Genomic DNA, 17,422 nt, shown 5'->3' with positions numbered 1-17,422 from the left:
AGCAATTGAGGGTTAAGGGCCTTGCTCAGGGACCCAACAGTGGCAACTTGGTGGTGGCGGGGCTTGAACCGGCAACCTTCTATTTACTTACCTTAACCACTGAGCTATCACTGGCCCCCATGTTTAAGCTCACCTCTGGTGTGACTAACTGTGGCTTTATTGTTTCCAGTGGTTTATAGTTTGGGGAGGAACATCGAGCCTCAGTGGGGCAGTTTAAATTTATTAAAGCTGTAAGCAGCACTTCCAAGCTTATGCTACCCACTCTCTCTTGTTCTTATAACACCTTGTGCTCTTTTTTCCTCTTAAAAACATGCCAGTAGGTGCACTGGCTATTCTAAAGTAGCCCTAATTTGTGTGTATTCAGCGGACGCTTTTATCCAAAGCGACTTACAGCACTTTGACAGTGAACAGTCTAAGCAATTGAGGGTTAAGGGCCCAACAGTGACAACCTAGCAATGGTGGGGCTTGAACCAGCAACGTTTTGATTACTAGGCTACAGCTGTCTAGTGTAAATAAATGAATGAACAGACCAGGTGGTGTGTGGTGACCTGTAATGAACTGGTGTGTGTGTGTGTGTGTGAGTGTGTGTGATGAACTGGTGTGTGTGTGTGTGTGTGTGTGTGTGTGTACGTGTGTGTACATGCTATTCAAACAGACATGTATTGGTAAGGACATTTTTGGTGCACTAGTACACGGTTCCTGCTGCACATTTTCCCGTCCTGTCACAATTTATTACCGTCTTCTTACTCACTGCTCTGTGTGTGTGTGTGTGTGTGTGTGTGTGTGTGTGTTGTATTTGTAGCAGGAGTCGGAGACGTTCGCATCATCCTCCGCCGCCCTTCTATCGCTGGACTGTAGACAAACCTCGTAGCCTCACTGGCCCCCTTGTGAGTGTGTGATCCTGATCCAAAATTTAGGACACGGCCAGAATATTTAGTCCGGCAGCAGAATCAGGTCACAGGGCCACTGATACCTAATCCTCAGTGAAGAAAATCTTAGTCTGAGACGGCAAACTCGGCCAGATTATCACGCAGTGTAACACCAGCTTTAGGAACATAAAGTGGCTATAAAATTGGGGCCCTTAGCATGAGGGTGTCCATGGGGATTTGGCCCCATATATCAGTACGTATAGGAGGAAAATAATTCCCTGATTTACCAGCCTGCACCACGTGACGATTGTAATTTATTATTCGCATGGGGGAGGGGTAGGGGGGTATCTTCATATAGGGGTCCATTAGGCTGTTCATTTTTGCACCAGGGGGGCGGAGGGGGGTAGAAGATCCTGGTTCTGCTCCTGATGTGGATGCAGATGTTTACAGACGTCCGACAGTGCAGCTGTATGATATGATTCCTTAATATTTTACTCTTCCACAAGCTGCAATCCCTCCTCTCCTCTCCGCAATCTGTACTGTGTGTGTGTGTGTGTGTGTGTGTGTGTGTGTGTGTGTGTGTGTGTGTGTGTGTGTGTGTGTGTGTGTGTGTGGTGCTGACTATGCTGTAATCCTCTCTGGTGGTTCGCAGCAGCAGCAGCAGTATTCGTAGATCTGCCTGTACCGGCTCTGCCCGGCTAAATATAGCGGCTCTGCCCACTGGCACCGTTCTGAAATAAACACACATTACTGTCGGTACCTACAGCACCAGGTGCCATTATTACCTGTTAACATTCTCATCCAGTGTCATTCCCTTTGGGGCACAAATTCCCTTACATGCACTTCAAAATCATGTAGAAAGCCTTATTAAAAGCCTGAAGGCTTTAGGGGAACCTCCATATTAATGCTAATTATTTTGGAACTAAATGTCGAAGGTTACATACACAGGCGTCCACGTATTTTTGGACACGGCTGTGTGCTTGGACAGGTTGGGCTGCACGGCTGGGTCATAATGCAGCACTGTAGGTGTGTAATTTTGGGATGTAATAAGTTCTGTAACGTTTGTGCCGTGACTCCCTGCTTCCACATTATTCATTATGATTAACTATAGCTGGTGACTTCTCTGTGGCCGTATAAAGAGGGCTAGTTTGACTTCACCCAGTACAATAATCTGCAAGCGTACAATGGTAAATACACAGAAGCTTTGTTCAGATCTCAGGAAATCACTTAGTTCAATTAAATTCTATTACATTTTATTTTCATTATAATGTCGGTTCAGCTTAAAGAGCCCCTGATTTTCTCTTTGTTTATTTATAAGGATTAAAACATCATGTTTTCAGGACAGGTAGTTCCACGCTACCCATGATGCATCAGTTCAGGTTTGATATCAAACGCCATCACAGTCGATTTCATGTCTCCAGTTCACCTCACTTACATGGATTATTCCTGTGGTTGAAGAACATGCCAAACTCCAGGCAGACAGGACACATGTTGTTTCACCTGGGAATCGAACCCAGGCAACAGTGGTACCGACCAGTGAGTCAGTTAATGTGTTAATGCGTGAGTGAGTGAATCTGTGAGCGAGTGAATGAGTGAGTGATGCAGATCTAAGGTAAAAGCCACGACTGAGGTTCCTCTGTTATCTGAATTTGAGTGAATGAGTCAATAATGCTGAGAATGAGTGAGTAAATGAATCTGTGAGTGCATGAGTGAGTGAATGATCTAGAGTAAAAGCCGTGACCTCTTTTATCTGGATGTGTTTGAATGAGTGAATAATTCTGAGAGTGAGTGAATGAATCTGTAAGTGAATGAGTGAGTGAATGAGTGAGTGAATGAATCTGTAAGTGAATGAGTGAGTGATACAGATCTAAGGTAAAAGCCGTGACCTCTTTTATCTGGATGTTAGAGGATAAGTGAACAAATCTGTGAGTGAGTGAGTTAGTGAGTGTGGAAGTGAGTGATACAGATCTAAGGTAAAAGCCGTGACCTCTTTTATCCGGACGTGTTCCCCTCTTTACACGATGACGTTTTGGATGAAAGGACGCTGAGAGACAAATAAAACGTTCCTCTTTTTCCTCTCATCCTTTGATCCTTTCTTTGATCCCTTCATCCAGGATGGAGTTTAATCTGACCCGGCCGACCCCTGCGCAGCAGCATTAGTGATTTTATCCCTGCGCCCTGGTTGCGCTCTGGTCGAGAGAGGCTGAAGGAATAATGAACCAGAGCTTCTGAATCTCTGAGCTGATGGGTCACGTTCTACACCGGACGTCACCACGGCGATTCTGACCCTCTACGACGTAACCAAATCCGATCTGAAATCTAAACGGACGGATCCTCCACCGTAACACGTCGACGTTTTGCTTCTTCCCGTCCGTTTCCTGTCCATCATGTTTGCCGGGCGCGGTCCCGGCGGCGGGGGGAAAGGAAAGTTCTCTGTAGAGGACATCTACGGCTTCAGTAAGAAAACGAAGGGCCGGGCAGGGAGCGGGGGCCCCGTCGGCGCTGGATTCGGGAGTAGAGTGGGCGCTCAGGGTGGTGGCGGTCAGGGGCGAGAGAGCAGATCTGAAAACGCGCTGGCGTCTCAGATCCTGGGGGCGGCGCATCAGCTGGTGGAGCGCAGGAGGCTGGAGCTTTACCTGAGGGAGTGCGGACTGGCACTGCAGGACTGCCAGTCAGAGAGACGCGCCATGCTGTACAGGTGTGTGTGTGTGTGTGATGAACTCCACCCAAACACTCCCTGTTTACCCACCCAACCCTGGACCATCAACTGTTCCATTCCAATGACCTACAGTGCTGTGAAACTAATTAAACTAAAAGTAATGACCCCCCCACTGCATATTGTATTGCATATTTATCCACACTAAATGATTTTAAATCAAGGGAACAAAGTTATCCAACACATATATCACACCTGAAAACGTCACTGCCTCCTTCCATCATCAAACGGTCAGTTTAGCAAATCAAACAGGAGCAGGTTTGATTTCTGTGACCCTGACCAGGATAGCACCATGGTAAAACATGATAAATGATGATGTAGTTTCCCCTGGTACTGAACAGTCGGTACCTGAATATCTACATTTGGTGGAAGCGTTGATGTTCTGAACTACAATTCCCATGATGCATTGCACTCACTGCAGGTGATGTGTTCTTGGCTGGTTGCCATGGGAACAGCAGTCTCTGCTCAGACTGAGCTGACGTGAGCTTGGTATCGTCCTCACACAGGCCGGGCGAGTGTGTGTGTGTGTGTGTGTGTGCACTTGAATTGTTTGTTTGTTTGTTTGTTTATTTAGTTCATTTTTCCATTTCCTCTTTTCTGCAATGGTTTCATTTGGATATATCAGATTCCCCTGTGCACTCTGTTGACTGGTGCATATACACTCTTGCTGGCCGGATTTGGGTGTGGCTGGATATCGTGGTGGGTTCTAACAGGACTTTTTATTCCTCCACTACTCACACTGGCACCTTGACCAGACAGTAGGAGTCTATTGGCTATCAGTCAGCCAGGCGTCCACACAGACGTGATTGACTACGTCAAGGTGGCCAAAGCCCAGTGTTTCCCATGAAACCGGACCCACTACGTCCCTGACCAGGACCCAAATTAAATGAATTGGGTGCTCAGGTGGCGCAGTGGTCTAACCTTTGTACTCGCGAGTTCCAATCTCATAAAAGCTGCTGACCGGGCCAGGCGCCCACACATACACAGTCGGGCGTGTCTGAGGGAGGGAGGGTCAGACGCCGCCTCTTCCCGCTACCACTGTGATATACGATATCTAGGACTGAATCGTGTGGGAATCCAACACTGACAGGTGAAAAGAAGCGGCAGCAGATTGGACACAGGGGGATTGGAGGGGGGCGTGTGGTGACCCGGCTCTCCTTGTTCAGATCAGGGCTTGTGTAAGAAGCAACAGATTTATAATCAGGAAATATAAATGGAAAAAAAGAAATGAACATAAAATGAAGGAATCAGATGGATCTGATACATCACTGGTTCATTTTGGTCCCATTTTTTAACCCCCTTGGAGTTTCTGTGCAGATGCCAGGAGTGCGGAAGAGCTGTGGGGATTTGTTCCCGTTCCTGTGAGGGTTTGGAATGGGAGCGAGTGTGTTTTCAGGGTAGAGGGAGATTTTGGAGATTCGGAGAGAGGGAGGCGCGGCACAGACTGTCCCGGTTCATCACGCCATCTGCACATAATCCATCCCAAAATCTTCCACACCGCACTAATGAGGTGCTGCTGCCACATTTCAGCGAGCTCATATGCTGCTGCCGTGTGTGTGTGTGAGAGAGCACTTAAGAGCTTCCTCTCCCACGAGACAGATCTGTTTCCTGGATTCCTTCTGTCAAACCCAGACGTTTATATTTTCATGAATAATTGAGCTGCAGTTGCACGTCCTGGCCTGTAGAGGGTTCCACCGCAGGTCTGGAAACACGGAGTCCGGCGGGTGCAGATTAAGGGGTGCGCGGGGTGGAAATCTGGTGAATAATGGTGAATAGGAGCAGGTAAAGCAAAGACGTCTGCCATGTTTTCATTTGTGAGCAGTAACAGTCGTGCTGCTATAGATGATGTTTGTTTCCATTTCTTTTTTAATTTTTTTTTTTAATGCATTTTCCTCCTGATTTAGCGACTCAATTTTGTCTTCTGCTGCTGAGAGATACCAGATTGCATCTGAGGAGAGCACGTCGCCGTACACGCCTCTTCCGACACGTGTACGGCCCTCCTCTTCTCGCCCCTGCATTCTGCACAGGCTTCTCTTCCGCCAATCAGGGTCCTTACACAGCGTTTGAAGACCCACCCACCCCACACATAGTCCGGCCCCCGGCCCTGCAGATACGGTGGCCGATTAGTATCTGCTGCAGGCACTGCCAATTATGCTCGCTAGATGGCGCCCAGCCGCTCAGTTTCGAACCGAGGAGTTCAGAATCTCGGTGTTGGTGTGGTAGCGGAATATCCCGCTGTGCCACCTGGGTGCCCCCCATTCCATTTCTTTATGTGAAGCAGGAGCTCAGTCCTCGGTCTACGGGTTTGAGTGAAAACCTTTCCCATCATCCTTCACTCCCGAGAAGAGGGCGTGTCTAAATTCTCAGATCTCTTAATGCTCCTACTGAGGCGCCTTAATTCTGAGTGACGATCTGTCTGAATGACGAGGGAGCGTCCGACGCCTCCTCAGCGCTGAAGATCAATCCCAGCATCCAGTGCGGCACGACTTTTCTCACAGAAAAGCAACAAACATGAAGGACGAATATAATGCGGAGCAACCAACGGAGTTCCTTTCACATGTAAATAAATTCTCACTGATGTTTAACGTGTGTAAAGGTGTAATTATACGAGTGGGTTTATTTGTAAATTGGGGCGTCAGGGACGGTTAAAGCGTTTTCGGTACACAGAGGGAGACGTTAGCTGGCGTGCTAGCGTCGGTTTGAACGTCCTGATGCTAACTGTGTTAGCTTAGTAAGCTAAAACTGCTGTGGCGTAATCTAAGTAGAGCGTCTAAATAATCTGATTATGAGCTCCAGGTCTTCTTAGAATCCTCTCTACTGAGGAGCTGATCAGATAGGTAGTGGGGAGCAGGGCGGGTCACTAGGTTTTTGCACGGTCAACATCTGATGCCGAGTTTCTATCCTAATGGGAGTAGTTTCATACAGGATGACGATTCCTTCCTTCCATTCTACAGGACACAGGGTTCACTGATGGGATGGTGAGGATATAAATAATATAAAACATGACGTGACCTCCATCAGATTTGGAAGCGACGTGTTGATCTTCAGGTCAGGTGAACGCTGTTCCTCTCCAGCAGAGTTTCAGACACTGACGTTGTTGTGACGGCTTGTTATGACCCAGGAACCTCTGTAGATGCTTCAGGTTAGACGTGTTGAGCTGTATTGAGAAGTCTGAGCTCAGATGATCCAGTTCTGGTTCACCGTCAGCGATCAGAAAACCAGAGCGAGAACTTTTTTTTTGTCCTTCAGTGGATCTAGTTTTCCAATCTTCATTCAGACCTAATTAATGTGTAATAGGATCTTCATTATGGCTTTAGTAGGACATTCCTTACAGGCAAATACACACACACACACACACAGGAGAAGTGTCTGATGTGTGAACACCTGAGCTCAAAATTTAGGGCCGTCCACATACTTTTGAACATTTGTTCATTTTTTAATCTGCATAACTGATACAGTTTTCTCGTTTCATGTTTATACCCCATCCTGGTCAGAGTCACAGCGGGTCCGGTTTCACCAGAAACCACTAGGTGCAGTGCAGTAACACACACCGGACAGGATCCCAGTTCATCTCAGGGCCTCGTCCACCAACCCCCCCTCAAACCTTCGGCCCTCAGATCTTTAACAGAGCCAATCATGTCCGAATGTAGACACACTTATAGTTCCTTTAATATCCAAACATTAATGCTGTTTAGAACTGGAAGTTTATATTTATAATGTATATGTATTTTATTTACACTTTATAGCCAGAAGTATTTGGACACCTGACCATAAGCTCGTCGGATATTGAGAGTGACCCTCTGTGTGATCGTTTCATTTAGAACAACAGCCGCTCTTCTGAGAAGCTGTGTGTGGGAATTTGTGCCCATTTAGTCCAAAGATGCAGCATTTGTACAGCCGATACAAATGCTGCATTGATCAGTCGGTGTTCTGGTTCATCCCAGCGCTGTTGAGTGGGGCTGAGCTCAGGGCTTTCATGCTTTGGGCACAGGAGCACAATCATGCTGAAACAGGAAAGGACCTTCCCTAAACTGTTGCCACACATTTAGAAGTATATAATTTCCTTCATATTGTTGTTTTATTACACCTGTTAGTGACTGTAATTAGAAGGAAAGTCCTGATACCCCAGCACTTTTGGGGTGAATTCAGCTCCTCTTCCAACATCAGGGCCTGACCTCACTGACTCTATTGACTGAATAGGGGCACAAATTCCCACAGACACACTCCAAAATCTTGAAAAAAAAGCTTCCCAGAACGGTGGATGATATTAAAGCTACAAACAGAGGGAACGATTCAGTATTAATGCACATGGTTTTGGAATGGGATGCTCCTGGTCAGGCGTCCTGATATTTTGGAAGTTTGGAACAGTGCTGGATCAGGCGTTCCACGTCCATGTACGTTATTTTAGGTTTCTTCCCCTCACCATAGATCTTGCAGAAGATAGATTGGCTGCTTTAAACTCTCTGTAGGTGCGATTATGATTATTCCTGCTCAGGGTTACCGGGTGGCTCTGGACTCACCGTGACCCTGAATCGTAAACATTAAACATGAAATATTAAGCATCTTGTTTAATGGACTCCACGAGGGGCTGAATGTGAAAAACATGAGATGATAATATGAGCTCAGATTGATCATACGCTAGTCTGAAAATCAAAACTGATCAATTATTGATCGTGTATTGATCTTTCTTTGATAGATTGATTTAACTGAGCTGGACGATCCATTTCCTGCTCTTTTAAACCCCGGTAATGTGTGTAGAGTCGAGGTCAGAGGTTTACGAGGACGTGTAATGATCGTGTACTGCACATGTGTACGTCACATCAGTGTGAGATTAAGTTTTTATAATTTTGAAAGCTTTTTTTTATCTTTATTTATATTAAGTTCATTTATATAATTTTTCATGTATTTTGGGTGTATTTTTGGATCCCTGGATGGATCTTCTAATCTCTCCATGTGACAAAAGCAAATGTCTTGTCTGTAGTCCACACGTTCTCAGCAGAGATGAGCTCAGGACTTTTTTTTGGTTTGGTTTAGCCGTTCGGGTGGTCCAGCGGTGAGTTATGCTAGCCCACTAACAGGACCAAGGGTTTGAATCCTGACCAGTCAGGCATCTACATACAGACATGGTTGGCTGTGTCTGAGGGAGGGATGCCTGATGGATTGTGTTATGCATTGTGCTCTGTAACTCTGTGGAAACCGGACCCACTGTGATCCTGACCGGGATTAGGCTGCGATAAACAATGAAAACGATGAAAATGATGAAGGCCAGTGGTGGCTCAGGGGTTAAGGTACTGGACTACTAATCAGAAGGTTGCTGGTTCAAGCCCCACCATCGCCAAGTTGGGCCCCTGAGCAAGGCCCTTAACCCTCAACTGCTCAAACTGTATTCAGTCACATCTGTAAGTCACTCTGGGTAAAAGCGTCCGCTAAACGCCATAAATGTAAAATGAAATAAAGGGTTGGGGTTAAAACACAGAAACTGCGTTCAGGATTTAAGGATTTTATGGGAACTATTCCTTCCGACCACACGCTTGACAGTAGGTACAGTGTTGTTGGGTTTCAGCTTCTGGTCATTGCAGCCAAAACATCTCAGTGTTGTCTTTATGTTTGTGATTAAGAATGAGTGAATTAACGTTTTAAGTTTGAACACAGAAACTGCGTCCAGGATTTAAGGATTTTATTGGAACTGTTCCTTCCAACCACAAGCCTGACAGTAGGTACCGTGTTGTTGGGTTTGTATTGTATGTTTCATCTTAAGGTCATTGTAGCCAAAACATCTCAATCTGTTTTCATTATGTGTGTGATTAAGGATGTGTGAATGAATGTTTGGGGTTAGAACACGGAAACTGTGTTGGGGATTTAAGGATTTTAGGGGAAATCCTCCCTCTTCCTTCCGACCACATGCTTGACAGTAGGTACAGTGTTGTTGGGTTTGTATTGTACGTTTAGTCTTCTAAAAACATCACAGTGTGATTAAGGACGTGTGAACGAATGTTTGGGGTTAAAACACAGAAACCACATCCAGGATTTAAGGATTTTAGAGGAAATTATCCCTGTTTCTTCTTGGGAATGCTTGACAGTAGGTACAGTGTTGTTGGGTTTGTGTTTGTGTGTATGTTTTGTCTTCTGGTCACTGTAGCCAAAACATCTCAATCTTGTGTGAATGAGGGGGAAAATAAAAGGGAAAATTTCATAGCAGGAGGAATTAATACACAAACACAAAAATGGGTGGTGCTGGGGGGTAACGATACACCATAACGATTCTCGGTATGTGTCGGTGTGATGCGGTACAATATGGACTCGGATGCGGCCGGAGAGAAAAATCTGTTTGATGTGATGAATCGCTTTGATGTTGGGGCGGAGCGTTTCCGTCTCCGTCACCATGACAATCACGGCTCAACATAAACCCGGTGCTAAAGGGGTTCGAACGTTTCCGTCCGTCTTCGGGATTCGGTGCCGCGTGAGACCGGCTCCTCCAGCAACAGCGCGCGGGAGCGGGGGTGCGCACGGGACTGACTGAGCGCTCTGCGCATTCGTGTATATATATATATATATATATATATATATATATATATATGTATATGTGTGTGTGTGTGTGTGCGCAAGTGTGGGAGACACGAATACAGCGCGTTCCAGCGCGTGGAACCGAGCGGCTCGGATGGACGGAATCCGTTCGGTGCGGGTGCGGCGCGCGTGAACCGGAGCTGTGAGGCGCAGAGCGGGAGGATCAAAGAGAAACCGGGTCCGGTTCTGTTGCGCATTAATCCAGGAGGGGAGCGCGGATAGGAAGGATGCCTCGACCGGGAGCGCGCGCGCGGTAACGCCAGGGAGACCGGGAGACCCCCAGGCACGCTCGCGCCGAGCAACGGGACCGAGCAAACTCCGGGCTCGCGCCGAGGAACCGGGGACTCAACATTTTGGTGGACCGGGATTTTGGACCCGCACACGCACCACTGCAGAAACGCAAACGGGCGAGACGGACACACACACACACACACACACCATTGTGCTGGCTGTGTTAGACACAGCTACAGCTTTCTACACACACACACACACACACACACAGCTGTACAAAACTACAAACCTAGACACACCCACACAGACGTGTGTGTGGGAGCAGTGGTCCAGTTGAACCACACTCACACACACCTATACAAAACTACACACCTGTACACACCTAGACACACCCACACAGACCTGTGCGTGGGAGCAGTGGTCCAGTTGAGTCACACACACACACACACACACACACACACACACACACCATTGTTCTGGCTGTGTAAGACTATTACAGTTACAGCGTTACACACACACACACACACACACACACACCATTGTGCTGGCTGTGTAAGACTTACAGTTACAGCGTTCTACAAACACACACACACCTATACCTACGCGTACCTATACAAAACACACCTGTACACACCTAGACACACCCACACAGACCTGTGTGTGGGAGCAGTGGTCCACACACACACACACACACACACCTGTAACTCCGTCTATGTGTGTGTGAGCGGGGGTCAGGATGCAGGTCTCCTTCGCGTGCACGGAGCACAACCTAAAGAGCCGCAGCGAGGATCGGCTATGCGGGCTGCGCTCCGCCCCGCCACCAGGTGGCAACAGCGGAGGAGGAGGCGGCGGGACCGGAGGCGGGCTGGAGAGGAGCGGCGTGCAGGTCAGTAACGGAAATTACGCCACGCAGAACTCCATCAAGATCCGCGACATCACCGCGTCTCGGGTCGCCATGCAGGGACACGCCCACATGAAGGAGGCGTTCGGCCGGCACAGCAGCATGAAGTACAGGTGAGCCGAGAGGGGCGGGGCTTACGCTGTTGTGCCCTAAAGATACCACTCCCACCAGGAACAGAAATGTGTTTAATCAGTGTAACCCAACCAGCCAGGGCTGCAGGAACCTCATAGTGTAGGAGTCTAGCATTCAGGCCTGTACCGTTCTCTTGGTGTACACATACAGTGGATTCAGAAAGTTTTCACACCCCTGAATTTTCCTCAAGCCACTCTGCCATAAAGCCCTGAGTTACGGAGGCTGCAGAGATGGTTGTCCATCCACCAGGTCCTTTAATCTCTGCCCAGGACATTCGGAGCTCTTTCAGAGTGACCGCTGCTTTATCTCTCGCCTCTCTGACCTCTAATTCAGCAAAGGAGCCCAATCAGAGGCTGGACGGTGGATTATAGGTTCAGGCTGGTTTGTAGATGATTGAGGTCACTGAGGTCCTGGTGAGACTCGGAGCCTCAGATATGGTTTTATACGGTCGCTCTGATCGATGCCTCGCCAAAATCTGAGCGCCGACACAAACGACGGTCCAGAGACGGGTCCTGTCCAAATTACACTGTGTGGAGAATTAAGTATTGGGACGCCCCTTCTAACCCTCGAATTATTGAATTCAACAGTCGTGTCTGAAACACAAATGATATGCTTACAGCTTTGCAGCAACAGTTTAGGGAAGGCCCTTTCTTGTTCCAGCATGAGCGAGATCTATAAAGACGTGAAGAAGCTCCAGTGTTCTGCACAGAGCCCTGAGCTCAGCCCCACTCAGCAGCTCTGGGATGAACTGGAACACCGACTGATCGATCAATGCCCAGCCATACAAACACTGCCATCTGTTAACATAACGGGCACAAATTCCCATTCACAGATGGCTTCTCAAAAGAGCGGCTGTTGTTCTAGCTGAAAAGATCACACAGTCAGCTGTAGCCTAGCAGCTGTAGCCTGCCAGGTTGCCACTGTTGGTCCCTTGAGCAAGGCCCTTAAATCTCAATTGCTCACACTGTCACTGTATTTTAAGTTGCTTTGGATAAAAAAGCATCTGCTAAATGCTGAAACTGTAAAATGAGGGTCACTCTCAATATCCGACAGGGTCACAGTCAGGCGTCCGAATACTTTTGCACATATGGTGTATGTACACTACATGCATTCAGTTGAAATTTTAGTAAGTGACTCCAGTTGAGTTCCAGTCACATCTCAAGGTAGAATTAAAGCAAACAGGATGCAGCAAGAAGTCTGAATACCTTCAGAAATCAAAACTGTAATTAAATGTTTTTACTTTTTAATTTCTGGTGTTTGATTGGAGATCGGTGATAAAAATACTTCTTAAATTCATTCATAATCAAACCCACAGCACAATACAGAGCAGAACAGATCAGGGGTGGGAATACTTTCTGTGGAAAACGTGGTGAAACATCTCCATGATGTTTTGAACGTCTCTGTAGACCATCACTGACAGTTTCTGCTCCACTGAACTCACTCACTTCTGCTCCTCCTTCGTATGATTCCAAATCTGAGGTGGCTGCTGCTCCTCAGGGACGGGACACTGACACAGCTGTCATAGTGGACTAGTGGACTAGTGGGTGCTACAGAGCAATGAAGGTCCTAGAAACCTGGGTCTGATCCTGGGCTCTTTCCTTCTTTCCAGTTGTGTCTGAAAGCCTGCAGAAGGTGGATTGGCTGCTCGATATTAAATGTATAAGTGTGTGTTGCCTTGTGAGTGCTCACTGGACCCACTGTGACCCTGACCTAACCAGGAAAGATAAATGAATGAATGGTCCTGCTCTGGAGGGTGTGTACAAAAGTGTGTACAGGAGTGTGTACAGGAGTGTATAGGTGTGTGTGTGTGTGTGTGTTTGTTGATGAGGACAGTTAAGCAGACCCTGAGAAATGTCCTTCCCCAAAATATTCCCAATCTGAAACACATAATTCTCTGATATATTATTGTATCCCTGAGCATGGAGATGTTCCCTGATATATGTGTTGAGATGTCAGAGCATGAACATGGTCCCGGGTTCCTCTGCTCCAGAGTCCCATGGTGCTGTGCTTTATGTGACATTACCAGACACTCGGGATCGAACCCGATTCCACGAATCCTCTGATGGACGGTTCATGTTGCGGGGGTGTTTCTGAGCTCCTCTCCGTGAGCGTGTGTGTCCTCACGGCTGAGCTGTTGCTCTTAGATGTGTCCGCTTCCCAGCAGCAGCTTGAGCAGGACTGTCATCTGTGTGTGTGTGTGTGTGTGTGTGTGTGTGTGTCTGTGTGTGAGGTTGTGAGGATTGTTTCGAGCTGATGTCCACATACTTTTGGCCCTGTGTTGCTCTGCTGCAGTTGTTTCCCATCAAAGGTGTGATTAGAAAATGGTGGCACTACTAAAAGAGGTGTGAGTGTGTGTGTGTTTGTGTGTTTGTGTGTGTGTGTGTGTGTGTGTGGAGAGAGAGAGATGGGCATGTCAGAGCTGGTTGCCCACGGTAACAGCCCATCCAGTGTTGGTTGCCGACGGAAACAGCTTGGTACGAGTGCAATGCAGTGGTGTGTGCCTTACATATTGTAAGAACAACACACGCACACACACACACACACACACACACGCACACACACACACACACACACACAACTCACACTCTCGCACCACTCATTTCACACTCTGTTCATTTCACAGATGCTCAGCACAATCACACACACACACACACACACACACACAAACACACCTATATATACATATACACACACACTACTCTACATACACTTGCTCCACTCATTTTACAGATGCTCGGCACACACACACACACACACACACACACACACTTACATCTCCAAACATTACACCCCCCCTACACACACCCCCATTCACACTAAATTCCCCCAATACTGACACATTATACACCCAACACTCCCACACACACACACACACACACACACACACGCAAAGATCTCAAAATTATAAATTACTTAATTACAAACTAAATACTTTTTTTTTTTTTTTTTTATTCTAAAATGTTTATGTACACAATTTTTACTTAAATAAAATGTATCATCCCAATTTCTGTCAAAAATAAACTAAAGGACAAAACAGCTGATGTTATATAGCTTGTAATCTGTCTCGCGTGTTGTCGCGTGACTCTCCGTGAGCGAGACCGACCTCACGCGAATAAGAAGGGGTCGTGGAGGGAGGGCGTGTCAGGAGAATATACCCTCCTCGTACACCATCGGGGTCTCCAGCAGAGGAAGAGGAACCGGCTACGACTAAATTAGGAGGAAAAGGGAGAAAATGCTGAAATAAAAATCATTTAGGATTGAGACTCTGCGTCCCGGAGCTTCTTCTATCTCGTCTTCATCACTTTAACCCTCGTCCTTCCTCCTGTTCATTCAGCCGGAGTGAAGCTCATTACATCAACCACTGGATCAGCATCACTGCAGCACCATTTACCCAGAAGGCTTTGCAAACTGACGCAAACTCCCTAAATATAACAGCAATAAAATCATATAACTGTATTTTTATTTCCACTAATTGTGTTACCCTGGTCAGGGTCACAGTGGGGCTGGCACCTCTAAGAAATGCTTGGAGCAAGGCGAACCAATATAGCACCACTCTCTCTCTCTCTCTCTCTCTCTCTCTCTCTCTCTCTCTCTCTCTCTCTCACTCAAACACATACACATACACACACACACACACACACTCACACACACACACACACACACACTCACACTCACTCACACACACACACTCACACACACTCACACACACACACACACTCACTCACACACTCACACACACTCACACACACACACACTCACACTCACTCACACACACACAGACACACTCACACACACACACACAATCACTCACTCACACACACACACACACACACACACACACTCACACTCACTCACACACACACACTCACACACACTCACTCACACACACACAGACACACTCACACACACACACAATCACTCACTCACACACACACACACTCACACTCACTCACACACACACACTCACACACACTCACTCACACACACACAGACACACTCACACACACACACAATCACTCACTCACACACACACACACACACACACACACACACACACACACACTCACACACACTCACACTCACTCACACACACAATCAACCTGGACCGCTCCACCTGGGAATCGAACCCAGGACCTTCTTGCTGTGAGGTGCCAGCATTACCCACCACCCCATCCTCCCTCCAGTTTCTCTTTAATAGAACAGACAGACCTGTTCTCATGGGTCCTCTCTGTCCCAGTATAAAGACGTCACATTTCCCAGTTACTGAGTGTTCGTATCCTCAGGAGATCCTCTGTCCTCGTATGAAGACGTCACGTTTAAACACAAACTACTTCTGTCGCCTCATGACAGGAAGGGCCTGGGTTCGATTCCCCGAAGACTGAGAGAAGCTCATGTGAATGAAAAATTAAAATCTGCAGTTCATGCAGCGATAAAAGTATTGGGACGCCCCTTCTAATTACTGAATAATGTGTTTCAGTCACAGCAGGTACTAACAGGGCAAATAAATCAGTGCTATAAAGAAAATGCTTTACTTCTGACTTTGCAGCAACAGTTTAGGGAAGGCCCTTTCTTGATCTTTTGACAGAACAAGCACAAATTCCCACAGACATGCTTCAAAGTCTTGTGAGAAGCAGCTGTTGTAGCTGTAAGGATCACATAGAGGGCGCTCTATTCTAACAGTGTTTGTTTATGAAACAGGACGTCCGACGAGTCCCAATACTTTTGGCCACGTGTAGTTTGCTGAGTCAAACTGTTATTTGATGGGCCGCTCAGGTGGCGCAGCGGTAAAAACACACGCTAGAACCAGAGCTGGGATCTCGAATACATCAAATCGAATCTCGGCTCTGCCTGCCGGCTAAGGCTGAGCAGCCACATGATCAACGATTGGCCTGTTGTTCAGATATGGGCGGGACTAAGCCGGATGGGGTCTCTCTCTCTCATAACTAATGCAAGTACGATCTCTGCTGGCTGATTGATGGAGCCTGAACAGAGATGAGGGGAGAGTGCTCTCAGGGTGTGTCTCTCCGTACACAGTGCTGAACTGCACTGCACTCGTCACAGTGTAGGTGCATACGGCTGCTGCCCACGTGTCAGAGGGGGCGTGGGTTAGCTTTGTTCTCCTTAATCAGAGCGGGGATCGGCATTGGTGGAGAGGAAGCGTGACGCAATCTGGCAATTGGACGCGGGAAGAAAATGCATAAAGAAAAAAAATATTTGATAAACTGTTATTTGATAATTTTTTTATGACACTGAGAGGTGGCTCGGTGGGTAGCACTGTCGCCTCACAGCAAGAAGGTCCTGGGTTCGATTCCCAGGTGGAGCGATTCAGGTTTTTCTGTGTGGAGTTTGCATGTTCTCCCCATGACTGTGTGGGTTTCCTCCCACAGTCCAAAGATGTGCGAGTGAGGCGTCCTGTCATGAATGGAACCAAAGTGTGTAAAACATGACGTTAAAATCCTAATAAATAAATAAATAATAAATAAATATAAATAATTGATCACACTGAGACACTCAGACCAGATCTTTTGGGGGGGTTGAGTGAGGTTGATCTCAGGGCCGGTCCAGCTCCTCACCTCCCAAAATCAGAGAGAGGGTCGACTGAGCGCTCGAAATCATCCCCAGATTCCAGTCAGTGAGTAAATAAGTGACGTGATTTGCTCAGCGTTTTGCATCCAGTGTTTCCGGGTGGTTCCTGACCCACCGTGACCCCAGCCAGGGTGAAGCGGTCTCTCTCTCTCTCTCTCTCTCTCTCTCTCTCTCTCTCTCTCTCTCTCTCTCTCTCTCTCTCTCTCTCTCTCTCTCAGTGTGTGTCGGTGTCTCTCGCTCGGTGTGGTTTCTGTAACAGTGTGTGTAACTCATACTGAGGGACGTTGATGAGCGGCGGATGCTGACGGCGCCCTCGGCGGGTGAACGGCCGCGCTGTGAGGAGGCCGCCGCTCGCCGCTCTCGCATCATCTCTGCTCTGCTGATTCTCTCATTCTCTTCTGTCTGTATGGCATTCGCATCATT

At 47.4% G+C, this 17,422-nt stretch overlaps 1 protein-coding gene across 1 annotated transcript in view; it reads left to right on the top strand.

Annotated features, from left to right (window-relative positions):
- Positions 1-10,141: 10,141 nt before the first annotated feature.
- LOC134303226 (voltage-gated potassium channel subunit beta-3) overlaps positions 10,142-17,422 on the top strand; it is a 19,711-nt gene continuing 12,430 nt past the window's right edge. The window contains exon 1 of the mRNA XM_062988564.1: positions 10,142-11,394. Coding sequence (XP_062844634.1) covers positions 11,117-11,394 — 278 coding nt within the window. The 5' untranslated portion in view covers positions 10,142-11,116. The remainder of the gene's footprint in view (positions 11,395-17,422) is intronic.

Source organism: Trichomycterus rosablanca, chromosome 26, assembly GCF_030014385.1.
Source record: "Trichomycterus rosablanca isolate fTriRos1 chromosome 26, fTriRos1.hap1, whole genome shotgun sequence".
In the NCBI taxonomy this organism is placed as follows: domain Eukaryota; kingdom Metazoa; phylum Chordata; class Actinopteri; order Siluriformes; family Trichomycteridae; genus Trichomycterus; species Trichomycterus rosablanca.
Note: the sequence above shows the minus strand (reverse complement) of the source record. Positions and strands in the feature narration are given on the sequence as shown.